Source organism: Phaenicophaeus curvirostris, chromosome 2, assembly GCF_032191515.1.
Source record: "Phaenicophaeus curvirostris isolate KB17595 chromosome 2, BPBGC_Pcur_1.0, whole genome shotgun sequence".
In the NCBI taxonomy this organism is placed as follows: Eukaryota; Metazoa; Chordata; class Aves; order Cuculiformes; family Cuculidae; genus Phaenicophaeus; species Phaenicophaeus curvirostris.
The window spans coordinates 58936471-58955202 of record NC_091393.1 but is presented as its reverse complement, the minus strand read 5'-3'; the positions used below and the strand labels follow the sequence as shown (position 1 = coordinate 58955202).

The 18732-nt window shown below is 41.4% G+C and overlaps 2 protein-coding genes across 3 annotated transcripts in view; one reads left to right on the top strand and one right to left on the bottom strand.

Moving 5' to 3' along the window:
- Positions 1 to 9908, top strand: part of LOC138717357 (apolipoprotein(a)-like) — a 122352-nt gene extending 112444 nt beyond the window's left edge. The window contains exons 51-59 of the mRNA XM_069850873.1: positions 642 to 802; positions 1498 to 1646; positions 3086 to 3179; positions 4668 to 4788; positions 5530 to 5604; positions 5967 to 6107; positions 6896 to 7002; positions 7874 to 8019; positions 9249 to 9908. Coding sequence (XP_069706974.1) covers positions 642 to 802; positions 1498 to 1646; positions 3086 to 3179; positions 4668 to 4788; positions 5530 to 5604; positions 5967 to 6107; positions 6896 to 7002; positions 7874 to 8019; positions 9249 to 9410 — 1156 coding nt within the window. The 3' untranslated portion in view covers positions 9411 to 9908. The remainder of the gene's footprint in view (positions 1 to 641; positions 803 to 1497; positions 1647 to 3085; positions 3180 to 4667; positions 4789 to 5529; positions 5605 to 5966; positions 6108 to 6895; positions 7003 to 7873; positions 8020 to 9248) is intronic.
- A 173-nt stretch (positions 9909 to 10081) lies between these two features.
- Positions 10082 to 18732, bottom strand: part of SLC22A3 (solute carrier family 22 member 3) — a 35868-nt gene continuing 27217 nt past the window's right edge. Inside the window, exons 8-12 of one of the 2 annotated variants that reach the window (XM_069852196.1) lie at positions 15878 to 15986; positions 15521 to 15633; positions 14520 to 14619; positions 13683 to 13784; positions 10082 to 11320 (exon numbers count right to left, since the gene is read on the bottom strand). In XM_069852196.1, coding sequence (XP_069708297.1) covers positions 13727 to 13784; positions 14520 to 14619; positions 15521 to 15633; positions 15878 to 15986 — 380 coding nt within the window. In that variant the 3' untranslated portion in view covers positions 10082 to 11320; positions 13683 to 13726. Of the gene's footprint in view, positions 11321 to 12828; positions 13785 to 14519; positions 14620 to 15520; positions 15634 to 15877; positions 15987 to 18732 lie in introns of those variants that run through there. The other variant, XM_069852195.1, reaches the window with a different exon arrangement.

The window sequence follows — 18732 nt, the reverse complement described above, 5'->3', positions numbered from 1 at the left end:
TTAATTTTGATTTGCATCAACTTTATGCAGCAATTATTTTAAAGCTGGGAAGAGAGTGTACTTGATAAAAGGAATCCTTTCCTTTTTTTTTTTAATATGGAAACATTTTCTATTAACCTTATTTGAAACAAACCACAATTGTGACTATTGTCCTTTAGAATAATTAACTTTGTTTTTCTACCCTCCTTCCAAAGGAATTAGGAGATAGCATTTTTTTTTCCTTATACTGAAATGAACTATTTCTGTATGTGAGCTTACTCATGAGTTTAAGTCTTCATTTCGTAGTCTGCAGTTTGTCAGAGCTTTGAGGAAGGGATAGGTTATTTCTTAGTCCTAGTGTTTGCTGTTTATGTATTCTGAAATACAAAAAAAATATTTCCTCTTAAAAGCTATTAGCAGATTTGAAAAAGTAAGAACAGTATTCTACTATAAGCACCAGCCAGTGAATAAGTATTTGGAGTATTTAAATAGTCTGCCTATTTTTCTTCATTTCTTTATGCTGGAAAGAAGATTTCTGTTGCACACTGTACAAGATAAACAATACATGCTAACTTTGCAGCAGATCTGCTTTCTAAAATGTTCTTTCAAGTTCTCCTCAGAGCAGTGGTATGGATGGAGATATAACATACTTACATTTGTAGGGACCTGAGGCAGAATTATTGCAGAAACCCAGATGCTGATACCCGCCCATGGTGCTACACCACTGACCCCAGTGTGAGATGGGAGTATTGCAGCTTGAAGAGGTGTGCTGAACATGTGACTTTACCTAAACCTCCTCAGACAACACTGGAACCAAACCCTGGTGAGAATATTTCCTGCTTCCCCCAGAAACGTTCATAACCAGCAAGCCGTTTTATAATGGAAACTTCAAGAATTTAACAAGGATTAAATACAGGAAATTCTAGATAATTTAATGGAACACTGTATCCACTCTCTTCATTTTCTGAACTTTCTTGTAGAATTTTATACCAGGGTTTCTGTACTTAATTTTAGATTAATGTAGCATCTTTTATCTACTACTGCTGGCAATACTGGAAACACAAAGGACAGGAGGCTAGTTGCCTCCACTTCAGTGTGGGAGGGCTACTAGCAATGACAGGAAATATAGAGGTGACGGTATTTTCCTGGCAAGTGTTCCAAGAAAAACATCTTTTCCTTTGTCATATCAGTGTCTATAAGGAAAAAATTCTATGAGTGCATAGATTTTGTGGTCCTGGCTTCTGGAGTCATGAGGAGTCAGCTAAACCTAACCTTATTTGATTTATGACTTTCATGATCATGAAGAAAATATTTGAACTGCAAGGAAATGAAATGTAATTGTTAGCCATCATTGACCCTATATCGTCCTTCTTTCCTGGTATATTTATAGATATTATGTAGGATGTGTATGTCCTAGTAGTATTTCCTAAAATTTATTTCTGCTTCATGACCACCATGAATGGACATGGCCTAACAGCTCACAGCTAACAATCATTTCCTTTTCCTCTTTCTTCACAGATTGTATTAATGATAATGGTAAAGATTATCGAGGCACAGTAGCAAAAACAGCAAGAGGCAGGACTTGTCAGGAGTGGAGTTCTCAGACACCTCATAGCCATGACTACTTCACTCCCATGACTCACCCTGGAGCAGGTCTTGATAAAAATGTAAGCAGCTGTTCATTTAATACTTGCTGATGTTGAGCCGTACGCATCGTTTTCATGGTCTCTCAGCAAGCATTTTATGCCAATTCTTTGTAAACTGATTTATTTTCCTCAGTTCAAACCAGGAACTTGATTGTACAAATAGTTGATGTGAGCGGTCTGTACTTCTGCGGAACACACAGATGCCCAGAAACTCTGTTGAATTCTTCTGCCGCACAGCCAAGGGGCTTCAGACGGGTATTTGCTTTTCCTCACTAGTGAGGACTAACCTGAGTTGGTTTGTGGGCAGTGTGTGTGCCTCCTCTACCAGAAAGAGTAACTGGAGTCATAGGTTCCAGTAGTAACAGTGATGCATGAGGCGGCAAGGGGTTCAAAGTTCCCAATGCAAGTTCCTTGACACATACAGCTGATGGATTGTAGCCCGCATCCTCTACTAATTCTCCCTCCAGCCCTCCAACTTATGCTGCAGACCATAAAGGGATGTACATGCTTCTGACCCATCCTGCAAGTTTTTCTCCATCTCTAACCTTCAGCTCCCTAGTCCTGACATACGTACTCATCACCAATTCTCTAGATTTTTAACATCCCATAGACAATACTTGCCTGGTTTGTAACAAACTTTGTATCTGATATAAAATGCTTGTTTGATGTTGCCAGCTGGAACTGTTTTTTCTCCAGGCATCACATAATCTGTGTTTAATTCCAGCTTAGATTGCGGAATGTCCCTCCAAAAAGCTGTCTGCCATAACTTTTTAGTTCTTCCATTTGGCAGAGACTCCTGGGGAAGGGAAGCAAATATTTTCTCCTTTTTCATAAGGCATGGGATATATTTCAGGGTAGGGAAGGCAATTAGAACAATATCTGGTAGCATGCGGTTGTGCGAGGTGTCTGTGCTGAGCAGAGATCAAGTCAGTATGTCCAATCAGACCTAGAGAGTGATTCAGGTAACCGGGCACCCATCAGAGTGAACACTGCACCCCTGTCCTTGGGATTCATAGGCATCACCAAGTTGTGCAAGAGCAGCTTACATAATACCCACTTGCCACAGAGTCATGCAACCAGAGTGGGTGTCAAAATATATCAGGGCTGACACTACTTCTCCTACTAACAGCTGTGGAAACAGGAGCAGACAGTTTAGCACCTTAGAAAACCCCATCATAGGTCAAGATCTCCTACTTTTTGAGAGCTCAGAGGTTCAAGTTTGCACTAGTAACACTGGATGAAGACAGTTGAAGAGGTTTCAATTTTTTTAATTTTTTTTTCCTAAACTCATGGAGCAAATAGAAGAATAAAACAAATTTTGCCAAAAGGAATTGGAAATCACTTATCAGTAAGGAACTAAAAAAGTATTTCTCAAATTTAATTTTATTTTATTTTGAAACACACACTGGTAGACTTTTTGTCCCTTGGTTAATAGCTAGTGTATTTATTCTTTCTTACAGTACTGCAGGAATCCTGATGGAGATGTGAACGGACCTTGGTGCTACACAACAGACCCAAGAAAAGCCTGGGAGTACTGTGACATTCCCAAGTGCCGTAATTATTCTTTTAAAGACTGGCATCTCCCTTTCCTGCAACCTGTTATGACAACTGGAGGACATTCAGTGATTAATTTGAAAAACTGATCTAAGACAGTGCAATTGCTTTAGACTGGAAATTTAGGCTGTGGTGAAGTGATGTCCAAAATCTGTTTGTAAAGTCTTAAGAATAGTGTTTATTCCTTAGAAGCCCCAAACCCAGCACAAGATGAACCTGGCACACACTGAAGCTCACAGAGATTTTGCCACCTGTTTCGAAATAGGGCTATTCCTGCAGAAATGTCCTCTGCTCCTGCCTGGTCACCTGGCATAACTGTGTGTGGCCAGACTGAACAAGGGATGCTTTTATCCCAGCAAAATTTTTGCACACCCTGCTCATGAGCCTCTGGTTCTGTCTGGATGTAAACTATATTTTCCCTCCTCTGATGTTGTACCATATCAAATGTCTGGAAAGTGCATATGGCCCTAAACATTTAACCAAATTCCCTTGTCTTTGTTACTAGTAATCAAGCCATTCCACACTCTGGATGAGGTGTGCAATGACCAAGTTTTGCATTTTGGTCCTTTCACATGTATCAACAACAAAATCTATGCCAAGAAGTATTTTCCACTCAAGAGAACGATGACTTACTTTCTTGCTGCTCTATCCTTTCATTTATCCTCTCAGCTGTGAGCAACAGAAAATATGCTCTAATCAAAATCCCAAAATTAAACAAACAAGAAGGATGCACTATAACATACACATACTGGAGCTGTAAAAATACTGCTGCATTGATAGTGCTGGGCTGTGACTCTTAGGGGGAAAATGGCATTGTCACGTGACTATTGTATGAATTTTGAAGATCCAATTTATTTTTAAAATTAATATTTTTTTGTTCAGTTGTTCAGCTAAAGAACAGTGACAATGTAGGGTTTGTCTTTTATTTCATTAGTTAGTTCCTTTTGCTGACAACAGATTCTAAATTCCGTGTTGGTAAGAGTCAGTTTCCCATGGCTAAATAGGAGCTACCCTTCTTTTATTAATCAGGACATCTGAAATATCAAAAGATCCCCAGATAAGAGTGGACATTTTATTCCACAGAGACAGTGATTGATTTTCATGCGTTGTACAACCAAGATTAGTTTGAATACAGATACCAGTGCAGCTTTGCATTGCTGGTGTCATTAAGAGTATATTTAATGATGCTGGGAGAATTTACTTTTAATTTCTCTCTGTTTCCTTGTCCTTATCCTCTGTTTTTTTATCTATAGATCTATTCACATGCAATTTGTTGACCACTGAGAAATTTCCCAGGCATTTTTAAGTGTTCCAGAGGATTGTATCCTAGAAAGATATACGTAGTGCATAGTATGTAATTGCCTGCAGAGAATCAAAACCTAAACTGATAAAAGTAACAGGATCACCTTCTAGTTTTCTGAGTGTGTAATGAATATGTAGCGAATACGGTGAAGTTCGTTGCAGTGATTTCTTTTTCTTATTCTGTAGCACCTACTCAGTATGAGTGTGGAAAATCCAAGTTCAGACCAAAACTGTGCGCTCAAAGGATTGTTGCTGGGTGTATTTCACATCCACACTCCTGGCCCTGGCAAATCAGTCTCCGAACGAGGTATTGCCATTCTCCCTTGTATTAGATTTTACATGCAAGCAACCTCCGCCTCTCACTGGGTGCTAGAGTATGTGGGGGCAGCATTCTAAACTTGATTTTAATTTAAAAACAGGTCAAGACTATATGTTATGTATGCTAGTCTTAAAGAAGGTCATTTAGACAACCAAGAATGCTGTTTTGTGATAAATATCTATAGAATAAATGCAACTGCTAATTTCAAAACCCCTTTCACTAAAAGCCAGAATGAATTTAAATCTGTCGCTATATCCTATGGCAGAATCAGTATCCTATGAGAAGAAGCAATAGCTTGAAGTATGGCTACTACAGATCTTGATTGATCCTCATACCTATGTGTTTGAACCTACTAGCAAAGTTACTAGCAAAATTAGGAATCAAGGCCAGTTGCAGAGCTTTCTGGCTATGATCAGAGCTATATAAGAAACAGGATCTCTAAACAGGCATGTGTCATTGCATATAAGGTTTTCCAATAATAGAAATAGTTTTAGGAACAAAGATCTAGGTGTTTTCATACTAAGTCTTCTAAAAATGTCCACACAACACCACTGTCATTGTACAAACTATTGTCTAAGGGAAGTAAAATGTTTGATTCTTAATGCTAATGCAGAATAAGGTCTTTAGTTTGTAAAGGTATACATGTTAGGATTACCTGATGAACTGCAGTAGAATTAACCTTCCTGCCTTAAACCAATGCCCTTTTCATGCTTTTCTGCTCTGTTACAGTTTTGGCCTGCATTTCTGTGGAGGAACTCTGATAGACCCACAGTGGGTTCTTACTGCTGCTCACTGCTTAGAGAAGTAAGTATCTGCTATAGCCTCTACTAGCATTTTTTACACTAGCTAGGAAATCAGAGAAGAAATAAAATGGGTCAAATAGCCAACCTGAGCTGTCTCCCCACTCACTTTGCAAGCAGCTGAGAACCGAGCCAAGTCTATTCATCATCCATTGAAGTAGAGTTTTGACTGAAGAAACAAAGAGTGACAGTGATAACTTTTGCCAACTTGATTTCATATGGCATATTAAGGGACTAAGAATTTATGTTTATGATAAAACTTGCTTTATTTTTCTGAGTTTGACAGAACAAGGTGCCCAATAAGATCATAAGTGGTCTACGTTGTGGATGTGTGCTTATCATTGCATGTGCAATCATTTCCAATAGGTCGTCACGGCCATCTGCATATAAAGTATACCTTGGATTACACAGAGAAAGAGCATTAGAGGCATCAGTGCAAAAACGAGATGTTGAGAAATTGTTCAAGGAGCCACATAGGGCAGACATCGCTCTGCTAAAACTGAGCAGGTACCCTTTCACCTGAAGCACTCCTTCATTTTGACTGAACAAGTTTGGTCTGTCTGTATTTTAACTAAAGACTGGTTGCTGGTGTTGCGGAAATGTGTTTCTATACATGCACTTTTTCAATCAGCAGTTTAAGACCCTCTTTTTCTTCCCTTTTTACAGAAGCTCCAGTGGAAACTTAGGTGACTCAGGGGCAGGGCTTCAGACAGGGAAAGGGCTGCTTTGGGAGAGGAGGAGGGCTAGGGACAGTGACCCAGGCTGGCAATGCACTAGGTGACAGCTGCCGGGAGGTGAGGCAGTGGCAGCAGAGGAGGATGTAATGCCTAGAGGAGCTTTCACTCTGTGTTTTTGCCTACATGCTTCTACCACAATAAAGTAATGAGGATTGAAAGCTTCAGGCCTCCAGCAGATCTGCCCAGTGTGCAGACAAACAGTAGGTGTTTGATGCAATACCCAGTATGACCCTTTTTGCATCTGTTTTCATTCATCTGAAACTCTCACCTAGGCATGGTGCAACCAAAGAGAGCATTTCCAAACTGCTGCAAGCAGTTGTGAACATAAAATGCATGTGCTTTTATTTCCATGGCTGTAACACAGGTCCAAAACAGACACAGCGTCAGCAGAACTAATATGGCTTTTTAATTAAGCCTTGTCTTAGGTCCACCCAAAGGCAAGTCAAACTACTTCAGGCTCTGACTGTAAATAAAACATTTTTAGAAACCTGAAAGTGAAATTAAGGATAAGTGTGCTAATGATTGCTCTTGTATGAGCCTTTTGTTTGTTTCTTTCAGTCCAGCAATCATCAATAATCATGTAATCCCAGTTTGTTTGCCAAAAGAAAATTCTGTGTTAGGAGGAAGAGAGGAGTGCTATGTGACAGGCTGGGGAGATACAAAAGGTGAGATGGCATTAAGACAACTTAAAGCTCTGTGTTTGGAGATTGGTATATACTTGTATCCAAAGTGTATTTTCTCTGTGCCAAAAACAACCCACACCAGCTTGCATGCATATGTATTTCATCAAAATTCATCAGGTACTGCAATTCTTTCCACTATCTCCCTCTGATTTAGATTTCCTTTAATCACTTAGAGACATGTAAATTGAAGCCCCCTAAACCAATACTAGAACAGGAGAATCAGACCTCTGCTAACTTCTGTATTTCCACTCTGCTTTTCTCCAGAGTGGGCTTTTCTGCAGCCAGTAGGAAAGTTTTTTCTAGATCTAGGCTATTTCTTAATCACATGAAGGTAAGTTTGCTCATGCTTTTGAAACACTTTGCTCTCAACTAGCCTGATTCAGATTTCATTCAAATATAAATATACTGACATTTTGAAAACCTCGTACACTGTCTTAATTGAGAAGACCATCAGGACCTTCTCTGCCTCCTTGCTTCTGCCCATCATGCCATTTTTAACTGTTTACTTCCTACTTCCTTTCTTCCACAGCTCAGTTACAGAGGTGCATAATGGCTTGGAAATGACTCCCACAAATATCAGTGGGTTCTGATATCCATATGGATATACTGTGGAAGTAGGAAAATCAACCAGTGCAGTGTGAATTTTGATGGGTAGTAGAGGGTGTTAAGTACCATGATACTGATAATATTTATTGATTTTGGTATCACTTTGTATTATGCATTGAAATTATATGCACAATGCATAAAGACTGTGCTTATCTTACTACTCATCTGTACCTCAATGTTTGCTTTGTGAAGCTGTCAGTTTAGCATTGCCATAAATTGTGTTTTCGTTGTGTTTTTATTTGCAAAGGAACTGGTGGTGATGGCTACTTAAAGGAAACTGGGTTCCCTGTAATTGAGAATAAAATATGCAACCGCCCTGAATTTTTGAATGGTAGAGTCAAAAAACATGAGCTCTGTGCTGGGAATATTCATGGTGGCACAGACACCTGCCAGGTAAGAAAGTCTGTTGAGTGTCAGAGTTGATTGTAAGCATATTCAAATCACATGTGCTCTGTTTTCTGGACTTTAGAGGCTCAGAATTAGCCTCGGGATGATGCCACATGACATACAAACTGAAAAGTGCACCTGATTTCTGCTCTTCTCTTGCTCCCTTGTTGGCTGCTAAGGAGTGAGGCAGCTAATTTTTCAAATAATCCTGAACTACAAAGCATGTGGTAATACATGACAGCATGAGACAGGTGTATGGAAGGCAGCTTAGAATGAGTAACAGCCTGATTTTTTTTTTCCCAGACCATTTTGCTTGTCTCGACTAGACTAGCTCCAGTATCCAAGCTAGCGCAGTTGACAGCCTGAGACATCCCAGTTATCAATCAAGGAACAATGCAGTGGAGTCTGTCATACAGGCAAAGGAACTACTGTTTTCCAAGTGTCAGTGCCTCTGAAAATCCCGTTGGGTGAGGCAAAACACATGCTGCACTTACCTTTGCTGAAAAGGAAGAATAAGGCTGGCAATAGCTCATATCTCAAGCGTGATATGAAGCTTTCTTCAGAAGTCTAGGTTTTGAAATTAAGTTCTTCAGTTTCTTTAAATACAGGGCTTTTTAAATACAGCTTCTTTAAATACAGGGCTTTTTAAATACAGCTTCTTTAAATAAAGGGCTTAGAAAAGCTTAACATTCTGAATCAAGATGGAAACTTCCCTTCCTGAAAAGCTAGAGATGACTATGTAAATAAATGTGAAAACAGCAACCTACCTGCCCCAGCCAGCAGATCAATGCCATTGCTACCCTGTGCAAAAGCATTGTGATGGGCAAGCAGGTCACTGAGGAGTGTGCACTTATGTGTTAAGGCACATGGCTTGAATGCATGCGTTGACTTGATCTTGGAGCATCTAGTAACAACAGGAAGCTGTGAAGACCTCAGAGAAGAGATTGATAGAGGAAGCACAGCTTAAGGCAATTATTAAGGACAATCAGATTCCTTTTCACCATATCTCCTTACTTCAAAAATAAATTTAGTTACCTGGGTGATAGGAACAGATGGCTTTACAAAAGTGTTCAACAGCACGCACAGAGAACTAATCTCTGGATAAAGCTCCAGTGTTTTCTCATAACTTGTGCAGCCCTCACAATTGAGAGGTATTTCTGTTCCTGTGCCTCCTGTGAGAAGGCCACAGTTGCACACCGTCCATGAAGTTATCATTATGTTCTTTCTCTGTTTAGGGGGACAGCGGAGGACCTCTAGTCTGTCTGAACCAAGATAAATTTGTCCAACATGGAGTCACCTCCTGGGGCCTTGGCTGTGCCCAACCCATGAAACCTGGTGTTTATGTTCGAGTTTCCAATTACATTCCTTGGATTAGGAGTGTAATGGAAAACAATTGATCCTGGGTATGGACTGCCCTCTTCTGGAAAGCAGTATGCGCATTAGAAATACAAGATTCCAAGTGCAATATTAAAGCTACGATCATTCATAAGAAAGTAAAATAAATATGATCATCCATTTTAAAGTGCTATGAATTAACCCTTATTGCCAAGAAACCAAACTAATCATGCGTTACTCTCTTTCTAGATGTTCCATGGTTTGCTATGTTTGAAAATAGACTTACCCATCTCTGAAATACTTGTCAGAAATCCCAACCTCAACGCTAACTGGACATTTCCATTTCAATCTTATATTAGGCTCTGCAATGACTTTTTCTTCTGAGGCTATGCTTCCAACAAACAGAGAAAGGAGCATACTCCTCATTTTCTATGAGTTGTCTGACCCTATTATCAATTTAGTGTTGCCAACTAAAGAAGAAGCTCATTGTACATGTCTTATATGCACATGAAGTTTTATTTGATGTATCTGGTAGCATTAAATACATGGGATAAAAAAAATAAGCAAGCACATTTGGTTTGTATTTTCCTATTTTTTATTGACATGGAAATCTGTGTGTCAGCAAAAGTACAAATGTTGCATCAAACATACAAAGCACTGAATAAAAAATAGTCTCACCCTAAAGTTAGTCCATAGTGAAGACAGAGAAAAAATTGTCAATCATTACAGCAAGTAATGATGATGCATTTAACATATTATAAAATTTTGTTGTCCATAGTACCTATTTGTTTCACTATGTAACTTTTTGTCATGATATAACCATTATATGTACATTTTTATCCTCTAAAAGAAAATTATGTACATATGCTTTTGGTTATAGGAAGTGAAAATTTAGACCTTTAAAAATGCTTTGCAAGGGAAGTTTGCTTCGTGCTTGCTGATAAACACTTGCCAACTACGAACCACGGCTCCTATCTTGCACCCCTTGCATGTTAGCCCGGGAGCACCCCCCAGGCATCTGGGGACCTCAGCTCTTCATGGCATCCTTCCTACATCCCCAGGGTGTGCTGAGTGTCCTTAAAGTAACACAGCTACTTCCTGGGCTGGGATTTGTCTAGCCCATTTTCTTCAGTGCATAGGTCCACTTCCAAGCATGCCAAGCTGCAAGTTATTTAATTTAGATTGACTTTCTATTTTTTGTATACATGTACATACAAAGGGATGGGTTGCATCCTGGCAGTTGTTTTTTTCTCCCACAGGTTAAAAGGGAGACAAGAGCTATAAAACAGAGTTAGATGGCAGGGTGGTTTTTAAGTCTTCTACACTTGGGAGTCTGTGGAAGAAGCAATGATCTCGGGGTATTGCCTTGCTAGGCAGGAACATTCCCCACCCACCTCTCTGGTTAGGGGGATTCACTGAGCACAAATACCCTTCTGCATATTTTCCGTGCCTATTAATCTGGATCACTAAGTCAGCCAAGAAATCCACACAGTACATCCCAACAACAGAAATTCTGTATTGCGGTTGGGTCTTTGATTTGTAAAGCTCCTCAAACATGAACTGTTGCAGGCATGGTTAATACCTGGCTTGCAAGCAGACAAATCCACCACTGCTGTCATGGCCAAGTCCACCAGAAATGCCCAGGCACACCTAAGTAACAGCAGAAGTCCTGCCTCATAACCTCTTAAAATGTGTGAATTGCAATCTTTTCCTTCTATGAGAGTGTAAATGGCAATAAAAATTGCCACCTACCACTAACCAGTGACACAGACTAGATGAAGAAAAAAGGCAAATTTGGTGACAGAGGCACATTTAGACCAAACAGCACATTCACTGATTTGTTGGTCTGGGGAATCTCTTTGCAAGCAGGAACCCAGGCTCCTGGGTTTCTGCATTCATGGTGAACACATATCTTTGGCAGCACTAACGTGATCTTTTGTCTGCTAAGCACATCACATCTCTTGCTGAGACTCTGAAATATAACACACGCAAGACAACTAAAGCTGGAAATGTTTGGCCCCTCTTGAAGTGGTGCCTCTTACTGAAGTGGATGTTGACAGCCCTTTTAGGACCAGCCCATGCAGTTTAGGAGAATACTGCTTTGCCACCTGAGAAGCTTGTAGGACTTCCCTGTAAGATTCAATGTATGAAGTGGTTTGAGGTACACATGAATTTATAATAACTCTTCTTATACAAGCAGCCAGTCTGGTGGTGTGCATGATCGCAGCAGGTTCCCCCCAGGAAACTCCCTCACTGAAGCTCCCCCTCTGTTTCTACCACCTCATCTGTCATCTCTCACTCACAACAGTGTAACACCACAGCCACTGTACCGAGCCAAGGGCTGGTGCCTGGGAAGATTATGGAACAGATCCTCCTAGAAGACATGCTACATCTCATGGAAGACAGGAAGGTAATTTGAGACAGCCAGCATGGCTTCACCAAGGGCAAGTCCTGCCTGACCAACCTAGTGGTTCTCTATGATGAGGTGACAACATCAGTGGGCACAGGAAATGCAATGGATGTAATCTATCTAGACTTCCGTAAAGCCTTTGACATGGACCCCCACAACATCCTTCTCTCTAAATTGGAGAGATATGGATTTGATAGGTGGACTGTTCAGTGGATAAGGAATTGGTTGGACAATCCAATTCAGAGAGTAGTGGTCAATGGTCTAATGTCCAGATGGAGATCCGTGACAAGTGGTGTCCCTCAGAGACCAGTGCTGTTTAACATCTTCATCAATGATATATACAGTGAGATCAAGTGCACCCTCAGCAAGTTTGCAGATGACACCAAGCTCAGTGGTGCAGTTGTCACACCAGAAGTATGGGAAGTCATCCAGAGGGACCTGGACAGGCTGGAGAAGTGGGCCTGTGTGAATCTCGTGAGATTCAACAAGGCTAAGTGCAAGGTTCTACACTTGGGTTGGGGCAATCTATGGTATCAATACAGGATGGAGGATGATGTGATTGAGAGCTGCCCTGTAGAGAAGGACTTGGGGGTGCTAGTTGCTGAGAAGCTCAACATGAGCCAGCAATGTGTGCTCAGAGCCCAGAAGGCCAACCTTATCCTGGATTGCAACAAAAGAAGCGTGGCCAGCAGGTCAAGGGATGTGATTCTACCCCTCTATTCCGCTCTTGTGAGACCCCACCTGGAGTATTGTGTCCAGTTCTGGAATCCATAACATAATAAGGATTTTAAACTGTTGGAACTGATCCAGAGGAGGGTCACAAAGATGATCAGAGGGCTGGAGCACCTTTGCTCCAGGCTGAGGGAGGGACAGGCTGAGGGAGTTGGGGTTGTTCAGCCTAGAGAAGAGAAGACTTCAGGAAGACCATATAGGGGCCTTCCAGTACCTGAAGGGGGTGTACAAGAAAGATGAGGAGGCACTTTTTACAAGGTCATGGAGTGACAGGATGAGGAGGAATGGCTTTTAAGGGGGGGAGGGGCTAGGAGAGGGGGAGGAGGAAGATTTAGTAATGGCAGAAAGCATGTATTAGAAGATAAAAGATCAGATCTTCAAAGAGAGGGTTAGAAAAGCACCCAGCAAGGGAGAGCCAACGGAAGTCCTTCCCTCAGGAAACACGGGGGTCCTTGGCCAGGGGACAGGACAGTGGGTTGACACATGAATCCCAGCTGGGACTGGGGAGGCACCAATGGGCAGGAGGACAAAATGACCTGCAGAGCTAATGCCCTGTGTAGGATGTGCCAACTACATAAAGCCCTGGGAAGGAGCGGAGAAGGACTGCTGACACATTTCAGAAAGCCCTTGAATGGGGAGGGAGCAGAACTTTTGTGGCAAAGGCTCTCCAGGGGAGAGGAGCAGACCAGGTGTCCTGATGTATGACTGTGATTCCCATCTCTCCTGATCAAAGAGAGGACTGCCCTGATCAGCATCATCATTACCAAGCCACCAGATCTTCTGTTTTCCACATTCTCAGGGGACAAAGAAGAATGGATAGAAATATTCATCCTCTCTTCCCCAAAGCCATCCAAATCTTAAACAAGCAGTACCATTTCCAACCCTCCAGACCCAAAGATATATGCTAACAATAGAAATAAACAAATGGCTCAAATACATAAAGAAATAAATAAAAGCTCACTGAGCTGGATACTGCATCTTTTTTAAGCTGCTTTGTTCTCTACCAAGAACCATAGAGTGCAAACAGCACTTTCCTTCCTGCAAACAGCATATTCTGAAAAAATTAATTTATTCCACATTATAGAAAAATGTTCTGCTTGTTTTAAACTTCCTTAAGCTTAGAAGAAGAACATGGAGTTTAAACCATTCTCTGCAGTAAATTTTGAAGTAGTGCAGGTGGAGAACAATTTACCAGCATGGGAACACTGTTCTTTGCTTGCTGCTTTCCTTCAAAGGTCAAATATAAGAGCTGGCATCTCGGTGTTTCTGTTTCTTGACACATTTACCAAAATCACTAAAGAAACAGAAGAGAAGAGGGGCATAAGGGTGAAAGAAACAGGAAAAAATGTAGTCCAAGTTGTAGCAGTGAAACATTTACCTTCTGTATGGAAAATTTCCTCTTTCTTTAGTTTGTACATTGAAGTAGGCAAAAGTTGTTGATGTAATATCTAAACCCAGTGTTTAAAATGTTCATGTAGAGCACTAGCTCCTTAAGAAATTGACTGCCAAGCAAGCCGAGTTGCAAATGTTCCCTGTACATCTGCAGTACAATGAAGAGTCTGGCTTGCCGTGTGCCAGGAGTGGGAAAGCTGGACCTGTAACTCTTCAGCTATAAATTCATCTTGTAAGTGACTTCACAATGGCTTCACAAGTAGCGCATGGAAATGCTCCCATGATCAAGGGCCTTTCCTCATAAAATGCTTTGATTGAAGTAACGGCTGGTTTTCTTGAGGAGAGAATTGCAGGCTATCCTTTGCAGTATCTCTCCTGCACACCATTACTTTCTGCTTCTAGAGGTGTACAAGACAACTTTGTACCTCTATGAGAAAAATAGAGATTCTACTTCCACATTTTTTTAACAACCTGCCTTACGGGTATTGAAAAGTTCATATACCCATAACATCAACCTTACCAGGGAATTTACTTTGACACTTGGAAAATATCAGTCATTTATGACAGATGACAAGGTTGGAGAAGAACACCCTCAGGAAACCTCATCAAAGTAAATGTAAGAAAATACATATCATACCTTGAAAGCTGTTCCACATCTTCAACTGTCTCTGGTAAGGAGATTCCCTTTGTCTCTGGTAGAAGCAATACTAGGAGCCCACAGATAACTGCGAGAATACCTACAATGGACATTGAAGAAATACTTTCCTTATTTTCATGGTTTATCCACTGAGGAAATTTTATTTAGATTGAGATTTTTACAGTGCAGCAGCCGTTACACTGATTACCCTACTTTTATCAAACACCTTTATCAAATACTCTTAGTACTAAAGGGGGCCCATGAGAAGTATGGGGACAAACCTTTTAGCAGGGCCTGTTGTGATAGGACAAGGGGTAATGGTTTTAAACTAATAGAGGTTAGATTCAGAGTAGATAGAAGGCAGAAATATTTTACTAGGAGGGTGGTGAAACACTGGAACAGGTTTTCCAGAGTAGCGGAAGAAGCCCCCTCCCTGGAAACATTCAAGGTCGTATTGAACAGGACTCTGAGCAAACTGTTCTAGTTGGTGATGTCCCTGATAATTGCAGAGGGGGTGGACCAGATGGACTAGAAGAGTTCCTTCCGATGCAAACTATTCTATCATTCTCTCATTCTTTGATTCTATGCTGCATTAATTTAGCACATTGCAAAAAACTTGAGGGCTAGTGGTTCATTTGCACCCTCAATTGCCTTCAAGGGAAATCTTAGAAGTTAAAAATCTGAGATAAGTGCACATGGGGAAGTGTATACAAGCTGTACTGGAACCAGGATAGTATTTCATATATATTTGATATATATGCCTTTGTTCCAAGGGCTCTGTCATGCAGATGATTCTGTGTTCCTTGAGACCATTGAGATTTTCCTGAAATACTCACTTTGTGTATCCATGAACAAAATAAGTTATGTGATTCAGAATAAAATTTCATCCTTGGGAAAGAGCATTCAGATAGACAGCTGATCTGAAATAGTTCATCAACAATGAAAAACTCTTTTAGGAGAAGTATATTTAAATCAAAAGTACATTTTAAATCAAATCTTACTGAAAATAATTAGAGGTAGCTCCAACCAAATGGCTGCTAATCGGAAAAGCAGGAATGGGGCAATGATCCCACCTAGGTCACACAAACTCGAGCACAGAGAAACACCAAAGTTTCTGCAAAAGAAAAATAGTTCCAGATATATGAGAGGTGCTACTAAACAGATGAACCAGCAGTTTGAGGAACGGAACATAGACTTAGCTCTAAAATTATCCAGTCAGAATATGCCAATAACTTTAAGTAATGGCTGTTTAGTTAGAAAACTCTGGAGAAAGACGAGTTTTACAAAAAAGTGGTGAAATGGAGAATGGGAAAAAGCGGAAGGAAAAGCTGAAAGATTGCTGGGAGCATTCAACATACCTCAGCGTTGTAGGGTACAGTTCAGTGTTCACAAGATAAACAATTTCGAAAGCCATCGTGATGCCCAGTCTTCCTATTGTGGCAACTGTCGTTTTGAGCCATGGGATATCTGTTCATTCAAAAAGAAACCCAGGTGAAGCATGCTTTGCTGCTCCAGCAAAGCATTTTTGAAAGTCCCAGGATCTATCAGCAGAAGCTATGTCACGTGAACATTAGATCAGTGGCAAATCAGACTGAAAAACCACTTCTGTAGTTATCAATCTATACTGACGTTGATTGCTTTCCAATGTCATGTGAGGCTGCTTTGAGGAGCCAGAAATCACTTCCAGTCATTTGATTCAAGATTCTGGTAGGGCATAAAACTATTGGTGGGGGAATGAATGTAAAAGCTTCAATGACCATGCCCAAATTGTGCTCTGGAAATGAACATTTCTTTATACAGGGATGTTATGCTGTAAGAAACACCATTGAGTCACTGTTCGAAGCCTTCTGACCACAAAGAAGCAACATCCAAAAGTGCATCTGTATCTGCAGCAAAGGTAAGGTAACTCTCCTTAGAGTAGGTCAACTACAATTCATCATTTGCCTAGCCATTGCACATTAGAAATTCTCCTAATAAGGCTACTCCTGGCCATCCTCCCCCTTCCCTTCCCTGGTCCTTGCCTTTGTACATGGCATGACTGGCTCAAGGGCCTTATGCTGCCCTAATGGCAGAAGGTGCAATGGTCGCATCCACATTACCGGGCAGAGCCATCCCATCTCACCATGTACAATCTCTCAGCACTTTGACTGCCCTCTCTGGAGAGCCAGTGGCCTCTGGAGGAGTATCATAAGCACTTCTGCAATGATCTTGGGAGAGCACAGTCGCCTGTATGGTCTAACAACAACCAGATAGATGGCGAGGCAAGTGAAACAACAAGCCTGAACCTGGCATGAAAGGGAGCTCTGCCACTGGAGAGGGCTCTGGCAGTGATTGTATTTTCTCAAAACGTCAATAGGAAGAATGAGAAAACATTTCGGCTTACTCTAAACCAAAAAATGAGACGCTTGGGGTTATTTCCCTTCCAAAACAACCAAACAAACCCCCATCAAATTTCATCTGATGTTGTGAGACACTGCCTTTGCCCTGAAAAGTTCTGTTTTCAAATACTTGTAAGAAAAGCAAAGTCTGGAAAGAACAAAACAAATCTGTGTTGTCTCTTTGGCACCCCTTCAGTCCATCAGACCCACAAGGTAAGGGTGACGTCTGTGTGCCTCCTCCCTCTTCCAGGGAACTCAAACTGTGCGAGAAGCCCAGCATGAACTAGCAGTCACAAGTTGCACTGTAGCTTTTCCCATCTGTATAAACAAACCTTTCTTGAAAGCAGGACTTGGACTTCAGGTGTCCTATCTTTGAGTATCTAATCTCCAGAATCTTATCTCCTCACCTGGACAAGGTCCCCTCAGCACTTCACCACTCCTGAGAGCAGGATGGTAGCAGCATCCTGCTGGCCCCAGGCCACTGGGGGCCCCTCACTTAAGCATACCCGCCCCATACAATGCTCCTGTTCTTATCCCAGACCTGTTGCACCGTGCTTAGCACATGGTGGGCCCCAAACTACATGAATATGCTGGAAGCAGAAGTCCTGCAGGAGTGATTCCACAGGGTCACTCTTTGTTTCCTCATCCTGCAACAGCCCTAGCTCCACGTGACAAAAAGTCCCCAGTCCCTGCTGTTCTAGCAGAATCTTTGTACTTTTTTAACAGGTAGAGAACGATGCCAGAAAAATCAGCAGGTGACATGGTGACTAAGCCCTTTGTGCCTGAATTGCCATTGTCTCACTGCCACAGGAGCAGGGGCTGCTGGTATCTGCTTGATATGTGGTGGCGCTTCTGAGAGGCACACAGCAGTGGGGAGCTGGGGAAAATCTGCCAGCACTGCAGAGTTAGTACTCACGGGCTTCAGTGGTCAAACCGATAAATACAAACAAATTACAACAGGGATTTCCCAGGGCACAATCACACAGCCACCACGGCAGCACCAGAACAGACTGTTGGTCTTCCCTCTCCATTTCCCTCTCCTGTTGTTTCTACTTCTACTAAGGCAGCGAAGATCCTCAAGTGTATGGTATTAATTTTAAGTTCTTTTGTAGGAATCCCTTTAAACAGAGCTTAAATGAGATGGAGGTGAACCAACACACCTCTTTGAAGAATTTAATTTTGCTCTCACCACAAACCTGTTTTCATGAGGACATCATACTCTCGAAGTGGATTCTTATAGCTCTTCTCTAGGAAAACGATGGCCCCACAATAAAACTTCAAGAACTAAAACCTCTGAGGCTGTCCAGTACTGTCCCTTACTTCGACAAGAACATTTCCTGGGGAAGAGTAAGCCTCTTTAATGCCCTTTCAGTGCTAGTCTCCATGTGTGCTAGGGCAAAGCATGCTGACGTGGTAACACACGCTTCCGAGCACCTCCAAATGATTTTCCAGGGATAAAGAAAAATACAGAGGAGGGAAAACAATTTAAATAAAAGATAGGAGTGCTGGGAAGCCTGTGTGCAATATCAGACTTTTTAGTTGTCCTTGAAACCAGATAAGAATGACTTAATCAAAAGCCATACCTTTCCTATAGTCCCTTAACATTGTCCAGATCCCTGAGAGGGTGAGGTCAGGACTACAAGCTCCATATTGTGTGCCACAGCCCCTACATTGTGTTGTGGTTTGCATAATTTTATTTAGAAATGAGAAGACAATCAAGCTGCCTCAGCTAAATCAATGATTTCTTACAGCATTGAGTGTCTTCCAAGTCAGGGAATGTATTTGCCCTCTTCCCTTGCATTTGCCTTCAAAACCAGTACATAGCCTTTATACAC